The sequence below is a fragment of the Portunus trituberculatus genome, chromosome 12 (assembly GCF_017591435.1).
Source record: "Portunus trituberculatus isolate SZX2019 chromosome 12, ASM1759143v1, whole genome shotgun sequence".
Classification (NCBI taxonomy): domain Eukaryota; kingdom Metazoa; phylum Arthropoda; class Malacostraca; order Decapoda; family Portunidae; genus Portunus; species Portunus trituberculatus.
In genome coordinates this window covers 593,366-604,879 of record NC_059266.1, presented here as the reverse complement: position 1 = coordinate 604,879, position 11,514 = coordinate 593,366, and the positions used below count along the sequence as shown (strand labels likewise).

The 11,514-nt window shown below is 42.0% G+C and overlaps 1 protein-coding gene across 1 annotated transcript in view; it reads right to left on the bottom strand.

Annotated features, from left to right (window-relative positions):
* Nucleotides 1-11,514, bottom strand: part of LOC123502607 (protein crumbs-like) — a 71,645-nt gene that overhangs the window by 2,840 nt on the left and 57,291 nt on the right. Inside the window, exons 24-42 of the mRNA XM_045251771.1 lie at nucleotides 11,068-11,189; nucleotides 10,704-10,842; nucleotides 10,297-10,302; nucleotides 9,965-10,040; nucleotides 7,980-8,158; nucleotides 7,264-7,400; nucleotides 6,549-6,764; nucleotides 6,191-6,384; nucleotides 5,262-5,484; nucleotides 4,729-4,911; nucleotides 4,498-4,576; nucleotides 3,695-3,923; nucleotides 3,217-3,477; nucleotides 2,849-2,915; nucleotides 2,545-2,665; nucleotides 1,878-2,023; nucleotides 1,219-1,515; nucleotides 918-1,028; nucleotides 419-574 (exon numbers count right to left, since the gene is read on the bottom strand). Coding sequence (XP_045107706.1) covers nucleotides 419-574; nucleotides 918-1,028; nucleotides 1,219-1,515; nucleotides 1,878-2,023; nucleotides 2,545-2,665; nucleotides 2,849-2,915; nucleotides 3,217-3,477; nucleotides 3,695-3,923; nucleotides 4,498-4,576; nucleotides 4,729-4,911; nucleotides 5,262-5,484; nucleotides 6,191-6,384; nucleotides 6,549-6,764; nucleotides 7,264-7,400; nucleotides 7,980-8,158; nucleotides 9,965-10,040; nucleotides 10,297-10,302; nucleotides 10,704-10,842; nucleotides 11,068-11,189 — 2,942 coding nt within the window. The remainder of the gene's footprint in view (nucleotides 1-418; nucleotides 575-917; nucleotides 1,029-1,218; nucleotides 1,516-1,877; nucleotides 2,024-2,544; nucleotides 2,666-2,848; nucleotides 2,916-3,216; nucleotides 3,478-3,694; nucleotides 3,924-4,497; nucleotides 4,577-4,728; nucleotides 4,912-5,261; nucleotides 5,485-6,190; nucleotides 6,385-6,548; nucleotides 6,765-7,263; nucleotides 7,401-7,979; nucleotides 8,159-9,964; nucleotides 10,041-10,296; nucleotides 10,303-10,703; nucleotides 10,843-11,067; nucleotides 11,190-11,514) is intronic.

The window sequence follows — 11,514 nt, the reverse complement described above, 5'->3', positions numbered from 1 at the left end:
ACACAAAAACAAACACACACTGCATTACTTTCCTTCCTTGTGAGATATTCTACACTGATTAATACCAAAGCTTTCAAACAACAAATTAAACTACAGGTCAAAGATGTTACACAGTAGCTTTCATACAAGTGCTGTATGTAGCAAATTAAAATAGATAATCAGTTTAGTTAGTTACATACATACATTAATGTTAAGGTAAGAATATTTACCTCTCAACACATTAATTACCTGATCTAGTAAGTAAAGTAATGAATTTTGATACCAAACAGCACTTTTATAACAAACACACATCACATATTTCAAAACATCTATCCTTCCAGTTTGGATACCCTTTTAACTGATATTTTGGGTTTCAATCTCTCTCTTTGTTTTCCTTGGCCTGTGCTCTTCTTACATTAAAAAGAAAAAAACTACATACTTGTCTACTGGGTGAATATGTACCCCTGGTTTGCCTCTTCTTCTTTGCCATCATGAGGAACACAGTAAGCCCCACCACAGCTATGATGAGCATGAGGCCCACCACACACCCCACGATGATGGCCAACTCCAAGTCCGTCGGGAACTGTACATACTCCTGTGTTGGGTTTTAAGTGTTAGGGAGTGTCACAAACCTCCATTCCTCATTCTGAAGTAGGCAGCATTATGGCTCAGTTCATATTTTTTCATTGCTTTAGGGTTTCAAGATTATGTTTAAAGATTTCCATGTGTGCTATTTGATATTGCTAGCACAAAATCCTTATTAGATTATCATTACAATCATGAAAAATACCATAGATCAAAAACTCACGCTACAGCCACTTCAATGACTGACTGGCTGGCTCATTAATCAATAAACAAGCTGACTAACTACAAACGACTGAGGTTCCTTAATTTTCTGAACAACCTTTAAAGGAGAAAGAAATCATTAAAAATCTCACCACAGAACACTGATCCCCAGTCCAGTTGACCTCACATTCACAGCGAGTGTAGGGCATTATGTCCCCCTCCTCGTCACACACTCCCTCACACTGCCCGTGGACACAACTCAGCTGTGGGGAAGAGAGAAATTTGTCAGAATGCCACATCTATTTCAATACAAACCATCTACAAACATTCCTGCTTCTATTAAAGTGATAAAAACTGTGACTGATGACAAAATAAGGAATATTTACAGGAATAAAGGCACGAATGACATCTGCAATTAAGAGGCGGATCATGCATGTCAGAGGAGAGACTCACATTAGTGCAGGGATTGTTGAGGAGACAGTGCTGGCCACAGAACACCTCCGGACAGTAACACTCATACGACCCCAGCAGGTTGATACATTCGCCCCCGTTCTGACACGGGTTATCTCCACACTCGTCCACGTCCTGCTCACAGGTAGTGCCCACCCACCCGTCAAGGCAGGAGCAGCTAAAATTGTTTAGCTCATTGTTGCAGGTGCCGCCATTCTTGCAAGGCTGAGAGAGGCACTCGTCGATGTCATGCTGGCACAATGTTCCTTCCCAGCCTGCATTACACGTGCACTCCCATCCCTGCCAATGAGAACACACTCAGTCAATGCAGGAAGAACTATTGGGTGTGTGTAATGATATGAAGGAAGGGGAAAGGTGAAGAACAATTTGGAAGAGTGACTGGGATATGTCAGGTGCACAGAGAGTGAGGAAGTGAGTCAGACAGTGTTGAGGTGTGTGATAGAATGGAAGAAGTGAAGCAACGTGAAAATAAGCAAATAAAGAAAGGAATAATGTAACAAAGTGAAGAGAGAGAGAGAGAGAGAGAGAGAGAGAGAGAGAGAGAGAGAGAGAGAGAGAGAGAGAGAGAGAGAGAGAGAGAGAGAGAGAGAGAGAGAGAGAGAGAGAGAATACAGTCCTCTATCTGTCAGTCATTGCCTCACCTGGTCTCGGAAGGTGAGGCTGCAGGTGCCATGTTCACAGGCAATCCTGTCTCGAGTACAGAAGTCGACCACCTCCTCACAGTTCACCCCAGAGTAACCAAAGGCACAGGCACAGGTGTAGTTGTCTGCCACACCTGTCACTGGGTCTGGAAGGCAAGCAAAGGGTCAAGTAAGTGTGTGTGTGTGTGTGTGTGTGTGTGTGTGTGTGTGTGTGTGTGTGTGTGTGTGTGTGTGTGTGTGTGTGTGTGTGTGTGTGTGTGTGTGTTTACCTAGTTGTAACATCTAGGCTCATGGTGTCTTGTCTCCATATCTATGAAAATCCAATATTTCTTTGAACTTATGAATTGTCCTTGCTTCAACCACTCTCTTTTCTGGACCATTCTGCACCTCTACCCATCCTTGTGGATAGCTGAACTTCCTGATATCTCTTCTGCAGGTATCCTTTCTTAATTTCATTCCACATCCTCTTGTGTCACTTATGTCCCAAATTATTAAGTCATCTCTATCTTATTTATCTAGTCCTTTCATCACTCTGTACACTGCTATCAAATCTCCTCTTTCCCTCTTCTATTCTAATGTGTGTGTCTTTACAATAGCTTGTGAGTGTGTCTGTACGTGTGTCTGTGTGAAGGTTTGGAGGTAACAAGACCCTACTGGTGGGACTCACTTATGACGTCGTTGCAAGTCGCTCCATTGAGGCACATTGAGCTGGAGCAGTTCTTGACTCTGAGTTCACTGCAGTCCTGGCCGATGTAATCTGGCGGACACTGGCACACATATCGGGCAATCTGGGATGGAAAACAAAAGGGAAGAGCTCAAGTAGATTAATTAATAACCTTTGATTGGCAATAAGCAAGTTACGACCTAAATAAGAAAAAATACCAAGGGGAAAGTTACTCTGGATCTGTGAGCAAGTTAAAGGAAAGATAATTTTTATGATTCATTATAACAAGGCAGACATGCAGCCTCACCTCATTGGTACAGATGCCTCCATTCTGACAAGGGCTGGAGGCACATTCGTCAATGTCCTCTTCACACCTGTGACATAAGGGAAGTGTGTTGATTCATCAAGAAGTGACTCCATACATTCAGAAGGAAGCTTGGCCACTTAGATGTTAGTGTGGCTCCAGTTATTCCTTTCTGTTTGTGTTTTCAGTAACAAGTTGCCATCAGACAAAGCTAACACACTTGCAGCCACATGATTTAGCTAAGTAACCAGAACAGATTTATGAAACACAAGGAATCCTACACTAAGTAGCAATCAATCCTTTCACTCTGATCTCCATCCTTGGAGTGTGTGCCGAGCAGCAGCACTCCACACCATCCTTGTGGCACTCACCACTGGCCTGTGTATCCCGGCTGGCAGCTGCAGGTGTACTGGTTGATGCCATCCACACAGGTGGCACCATTGAGGCACTGGTGGGCCACACACTCATCAATGTTGACCTGGCACAAGTCGCCCTCAAAGCCCTCGGGGCAGGAGCAGCTGTACACCTGGGCCGGGTCGGAACAGTAGCCACCGTTGATGCATTCCTCGTTGTAGCAGACAGTGCAACCGATGGCAGAGTGTTGCTCCTCCTGAGGGTGCAAACATGCCACACTCAAACACTATGCTGTGCTGTTCTCTTAAGGCTGAACAGTTAGGTTATTCCATGAAAAGTACCCAGCTACACATATACACATGCTCGCTCTCTCTCTCTCTCTCTCTCTCTCACACACACACACAAAAGTATAAAAAATAAAACATAAAAAAGACATTTACACAAAAGGAGAAAGGAACTAATTGACAGGAAACAAAGAACAGCTGCAAGCCTCACCATCTGGAAAAACTGGTTTTCAGCACTGTTGTTGCTGAGTTCCTGAGGAGAGAAGAAGGGCAGCAGGACCCCCTGGAGCCTGGAAGGTCCCAAGCACCCTCTGAACATGTGTGTCCCAGTGCTATCGCCAGGCAGGGAGGTGGTGACAGAGCAGGGGAGCTCAGGAAAGACGGGTCAAGCAGATTGTGTGTCACAGAATTGACAGGGGAGCCTCCAATCATCACCTCTCCTGTGTAAACAAAGAAATGTGAGGATGTGATGCATAATGCTGGGGCACAAAGACACAGGGCAGATCAGGAGGGATGGAGCAAGATTTTATGTTACAGATGATGGGGAGATTCCATATATTACTTCAGCATAAACAAAAGAAAACACTAAGGGCAAGACACAAGACATTACAGTATGCTATACTGGGACACAAGATGGTTACTACAGGCTGGCATTTCTAATTAGCAAAAGTGATTCAGGTGATGAAAATACTACATATGTAAGAAATCTCAATAAGGAAAAGACTAGATATACATACATACATACATACATACATATATATATATATATATATATATATATATATATATATATATATATATATATATATATATATATATATATATATATATATATATATATATATATATATATATATATATATATATTTGTATTACAACTAGATAAATAAACAGGAAAAAAATGGAGGTGGACACAGAAGATATATCTATAAAGGACTCAGATAAAAGAGTTCATGGGATAACACTTAAACTGTTTTAGAAGTTCATCGTTGCAAGTCCCAAGTGTTTACATACCTCCATCCAGCACCAGGGACTTGAAATCCACGATGACTGATATGTCCGAGCCCAGCAGACTTATGTCATCCAGTGTCACCTGAACAAACAATCAATTTATTAGTTTAATACTGAGAAAAGGAAGTTAGGTTAGAATATTTGTCATGGTGAATTGAAGCCAGCTTTTGTAATTTATATATCCTCACTCACTCACTCACTCTCTCTCTCTCTCTCTCTCTCTCTCTCTCTCACCTGCAGGCCAGAGGGATCCAGAGACACCAGAAGGGAGTGCCAGTCTCCATCCAGCGTGGCATTGGAGACAAAGGTGGCAGTGGTGCTGGTGCCATTCATCTGCTGCACCACCACAGCACCAGCAACAAGGGACACCTGCAAACTGGCACCACTCCCATGGGCATGCAGCATCACACCGCCCACCTGCCAACACACCACACACCCGTCAATATTGTGAGTCAGGTTTGATTGTTTTTGCAAGTCAGTTCTTTAGTGTTAGGTCTTGAAGATTTTGCTCTCCCACTAGGATTAGTTAATTATCTTTAATTACCTCTTTACATTCCATTCCTTTCCATACCAAACTAAAAAAAAACAACAATAGGAGAACTCATTCAATCATTCACCTTCCCATAACGTACCAGGAAATAGGGTAGCTTTCCTCCCTATCCTGCAGTCACCAAGCCATCCCTCAATCAGGAAATATGGCAACAAACACCAGAACACCAGAATATCAGACAAATCATCTCCCTCCTATAAAGAACACCAAAACATACCTGACTCCTGTACACAAGCAGAATGTCGGTGAACTGGAAGGGAGGCCTGGTGAACCTTGGAGTGTAGGAGGCAGAGGAATTGTTGCCACTCAAAGTCAGGTTAGCCAGACACTCATAGCCATCCTCCAGATTGGCACACTGGGAGCCATCTGGACACTGGTATATGGCACAGTACTCACGATCCTCACAGGTCTTGCCCTTGTAGCCGATGGGACATGCACATCTGTGGGTATTGAGGTGTGTGAATGCTTGGCTCTTAAACTGTGATGTGCTGCATTCAATTACCTACATTTGTCTTGCTGGTGTGCTTGTGGGGGTTCCTTGTAGTCGTGATGGTGTTTGGGAGAGATGGAGAGATGGGAGGTGGAAGAGCATCACCAAATTTCTTCATAAAATACAATAATAAAAAAAAAACTAAAAGAAGTTGCAAGAAGCCATCAGGTCTTAGCTTTGGCACTCTTTAGATGATATATACTTTCCTATTTCTACCTATTATCCACATTTATAAATTTCTCTCTCTTTTAACCTCTTCAGTACTGTAATGCATTTTTTTACCATGAGTTTTGGGTATGACTGGACTGTTTGATTTAGATTAGGGTCTATGGAGGTCAGAAGATTAATGCTTGGAGTCTTCACTGTTTTAATCCTAACATAAATATCTGAAGCTGTATAAAATCGCCAAATAGTAAGTAGAAAAAAATCTGAAAACACATCATGTTCCTGAAGGGTTAAGGCTCCCTAACCAATCAGCACGAAAAATCTAATTATTGAGTCCATTTCATTCATCTACCACACTGTTTTAGAACCAGACATAAGCAAATATGATAGGAAATGGTATAAAAATCAGTAACACAAACACTACAACTTTACAATAAGACGTCATTTTCTAACACCACACACGAGACAAACAACCTCAACAACAAACTCACTCAAAGTCATTCCAGGTGATAGAGCAGGTGCCTCCATTGATGCAAGGTTCCAAGGAGCAGGTGTCATCGCTAACAGTCCCCTCCAAGACATTGTGAGTCTCCACGGTGCCAAGCTCATCACCAGGCAACACCACAGCCGTCACATTCTCCAAGGGGAACGGCTGCACCAGTCTTGTCTCGGACCCATTGCTCAGCTGGAGAATGAGGAGGAGGTTACATCAGGTGTCTCCTCACACACACACACACACACACACACACACACACACACACACACACACACACACACACACACACACACACACACACACACACACACACACACACACACACACACACACACACACACACCCCTCCTCACCCTGATGTCCTGCAGAGTGCCCTTGAAGTGTGGTCGGGTGACGGACGTGGTGAAATTTGACACGCCCAGTTGCCGCTTGAACCTGGTTGGTGCATCCTCAGGAACACCCCCGAGGAACAGAACATGAGCAGTCAGTTCACCACTATTCTGCAGGGTTGTGTTCAGCACCAGCAACTGATCCACACTGACCTCCAGCTCTTGATTGATTCGCTTCACCTGCAGAGAATGGTTAGTTATTTTTGGGTCCTGTGGCTACAAAAGATTCATATCTATTTATATTGAAGAGTATTATTTCTATACCTACTCTAGGCTCAGCTGTTTCTTATGAACACACACACACACACACACACACACACACACACACACACACACACACACACACACACACACAAATAAATAATAAATAAATAAAAAAAATAAATAAAACTTGATAAAGTAAAGGGAGAAGGAAGACTAGGTACAAATTGATCAAGAGAGAGGTTAACTAATTGAGATGATACACAAGAAGTAAGACAGGAGGATGCTCAAATGACATAAAAACATATACAGAAACAGACTCAAGCTCTCTCAATAATAAGATAAATTAAAGATAATACAGACCAATCCAATATGCAGCAAAATCTATCCAGAATAAGACACACACACACACACACACACACAACACCTGTACAAGACACTCCGGGCACTCACACGACTAGACCAACCAGCAACTTACATGAAGGAGGTGTGACTGCCCATCCACCAGTGACACATCTACGATGGAGAACACCTCTTCCTCAGTCCCACTCAGCAGCACTCGGACCATCAGCATGCCCTCCACCAGCTCTGCCAGGATGTACGTCTCCCTCACACCTGCCGAAATCAATGTGTCCTTTATACAGTTTATTCTTTAGGAGTTTCACCCTACATACATAGCCAAGGCAAAGGTGAATATTTTTTGGAGTGTTAACGTAAAATTGAGGCTAAAGGGAAAAGGGGTAAGGGAAAAGTATCAAAATTGTACAAATCAAGCTTATACAATCATCCTCAATCACTTTACATCCACAGTAAATAAGGTCAGGTTCAGATGGGATCCCTGCACATAAATGAATATTACTTATAATATTTAATATGTTAAGGGATATTAAAATGTTTAAAATATTTCCAACATGGTTGTACAAGGGTCCACATTCTGAAACACTTCTATGCAGCACCTTCACTATTTTCAAAGGACTCTAGTTGAAGTGACAGGTTTTTAATGATGTTTCTGTAATTCTAGTGACATGTTAACAAATTTTCTACATTAGCAACAGAACAAATATTCTTTAGAACTTGGCCAATTGTTTCTGTAGCCTTTGAAAATGGTCACAGTGAGAGAGGAAGGCATTTCTGAAGGTTGCACATGGTTAAATTAGGTTAAGTTAGGTTGCACAAGGCCACCCCAGTACCCACCAGTGAAGGAAGGGCCGCTGTGAGTGCCGAGGTAGAAGATGAGTCCATTGGATTGGCGGGTCCTCACCAACATGGAGACGTCAGCGTGGGTGCGGTAAGTATTGTAGTCCACCTCAGGGATCATGACCGTCACCAGGCTGTCCTTGGTGTCTTCATTCCCAAAGTGACGGGAGTGAAGCCTGGTGGTGGTGGCGGTGGTATTAGAACACATAAGCATAATGGTAAGTTAGTGTGCCAGTATTTGTGTCCCTAAGTTCATCTATTCCTGTTCAGATCTCATCTTTCATAGTTGTAGCTTCTCTCAGCACAAACAGTAGGGGGTAGTGACACAGAAATATATGAGAAGCTATAAGAAGTTCATGTCCCTATATATATACTTACCTGTACTTGCCTATCATTCCTATTATCAGTAGTGGTATTAGAACAGAAGCAAAGGGAGGTACAAGAAGTTAGCACACCTATATATTCCTATCTATCTCTATTTGCCTATCATTATTATCATCAGTGGTATTAGAAGACAAGGAAGGGGAGGTACAAGAAGTCAGCTCCTGTCTATATTTATCTATCATTCTTATTTACAAATCTGTGTCACTGGTGTTGGTATTACTTGTTGGGTTTGAGAGTAACAAGACCTGTATTCTAACTCACAAATTTGGAACATTAAAATTTGACATCAAAGTCTAAATCACTGTCTTGCTTCAATGCCTCCAACACCAAACTGACTCCTCAATTATTGACGACTTTTGATTGTATAACTACAAATTCTACTTTTTTTTTCAGGAACACCATTACATGTAACAAAATAATTCAACACAATATACACAACTTCATACAACCAAGACCATAAATAATGTCACAGATTTCAAAACAGTTCACTACACACAGAGAATCAAAGAAAAAAGAAAACTGTACATTGTCTTTTGTATCAGAGTTGTATACTGTAAAACTGTGGCATCATTTCTGGCTGGAGCTTCACACACACATATTGAATAGCATATAAAATAGCAGGATAGCCACTGTACTTGCCTCAACATAAACTACATAGTACATTCATGGGGCTATCAGTAGATCCAAAATTCTCTCTCTCTCTCTCTCTCTGAAACCTCTTAAGCACATTATATTCTACATGCACAACTCTTCCTTCCCTTTACACAATATACTGCAGCAATACACATTTAATTAGCCCTCCTCATATAAGCAAAGTACTCAATTCTAAAGATACATTGCCCCATCAAAAAACGAGCTACTTTTCCTCCATAGCTTCACAATAATACTCTTTTCTCCTACAGTGCAAGACAGTACAAGAGAAATACTACATCTGAACTACAAGTCAAAACCCACAAAGTGATGCCTCCCACGTGGCTCCTCCTAGGAAAGGGAGAAGGAAGGCGTGAGTGGGGAGGCAGGCGTGCATCTCAGTCTAGTCTACAAGTGTCGAGTGTGCTCAGAGTCAGTGTTTAGTGTGTAAGTGTTTCATGTTATAGGATAGGTTGAGAATTGTCTTATCTGAAAACTTGGTACAGGCAAAGTTCCAGCTCCAGATTTTGTGTTTTACAGGGTTTCAGAATATACTCTTACAATTTTCCTTATATCAAAATTGCTTCAAAAATTGTTAATAGATCAGAAACATCATTAGTATCATAAGCCAAAGATACTTTATGGAGCATTCTCATAACAAATTTACAATGAGAAAATTAAATATAATGTCAGCACATGAACACTTGCTGATTTTAAGAATTTTTATATTTAGAATTTGGGATAAGATGAAAGTATTCTCAAGGTACAGAGAGATGCCATATTGTGGTGAGTGTGTGAGGGAGAGTGCTTCAGTCCTCTGCCAGTGTGTGTTGTGGTGAGTGTGTGAGGGAGAGTGCTTCAATCCTCTGCCAGTGTGTGTTGTGGTGAGTGTGTGAGGGAGAGCGCTTCAATCCTCTGCCAGTGTGTGTTGTGGTGAGTGTGTGAGGGAGAGTGCTTCAGTCCTCTACCAATTGTGCAGCAGTGCATGTGAGACACAGCTAGGGAATGAACATACAGTGAGGAGCAGAACAAGTGAGTGTCTTGCTGCAATAAGACATCAAACAGGTGATTCACTTTACCAGCTACCGTGCTGCCGTGCATTGTGTGAGTCTCAAGTAATGAAGTGCCACGCTGCAGCTACTCAGTGCCATTAGAGTAAGAGTGTTCAAACAAAAAGTATCATCAACTGTACCAGCTGTGTTGCATTTTTGTCACATCCATGCACATGAGTGGAACAGATCACAAACAATACATCAATACCTGATAGACCATGCACAAAATATGAAGTGTCAGTACATACCGAGAACTGAAATACATGAAACAGTGTCATGCAAAGTCAACATGCACATCCCTGGATAAATTAATTCCTAGTGGAGTAAACATGCAGAAGTGATGCAGCAACAAGATAACAATCAAACATTTACCTTCTCTTTCAATTCCGAGTAAAATAAACAAGTAGAAGTAATGCACCAATAACTTAACAATTAAAAATTTCCCTTCCCTTTCAATTAATCAAGATCATTCCCATAATCCATCAGTAATCAGTCAATATATCCTCACAGCCACAGCCCTTCACCCAGCCAGCCCACCCACAATTCATCAGTGACCAGTCAATACATCCTCACAGCCCTTCCCCCTAACTCAGGCCAGGAAGGACCCACTGCCTCACACTCCCCAAAGTCCCAACACACAACTAAAAACACTCACTCATCTGGCAGGTCTCTCCAAGGTACGGCCGCTCACAGTTGCACTTGTAACTGCTCCAGAGGTCCACACACTGCCCGTCATTGAGGCAAGGGTTTGGCATGCACTGCTCCTCCCTCGGACACCCCTCCTCAATCATTATCTGCAGGAAAGGTGGTCATTTATTTACTTTATATTTTCTTATGGAAGAGAGGAAGCTGGCCAAGGGTAAAAAAAAAATAACAAAAAAGGCCTACTTGATTGCCAGTTTCCTAAAAGGTTAGTAGAGTTCTTTTACCCTAAACATTCACACACACACACACACTCACACATATATGCACATACAGACACACAAATACACACACTACAGGGTCACATTTATTCTCACCTTCCTCTGTGACGACACCTTGCCAGGTACCAGCTCTATGCCATCTACCACCACATTCTCCATGCAGCCAGTGAAGAATGGAGCCTCAGTTGACAGGATCCTGAGGGTGGGTGTTGTTCCTCCTGCAGGGATGAAGCAGGAACAATTACAAAGTTTGCTAAGATTTCAACACTTATACTGAATGTGTGAGAGGATACAAAGAAGTATAAGTAGTTGATTTCTCTAATGTTTTGAGTGTTGCCTTATTCTCTCTGAAGGTCTGAACAACTAAAGGAATAAAATAATGCTTGGTTTTCTCTCTCAGTACCATGTCCCAAGTACTTGTCTTTTGCCTTGATGTACTGCCTGCCACATCTCTGCTCTCATAACAAAACCACAAATAAAAAAAAAAAAAAAATCTAAACTAACCCACAACAGACACAGAATTCACCAAGAAATGCATAATTG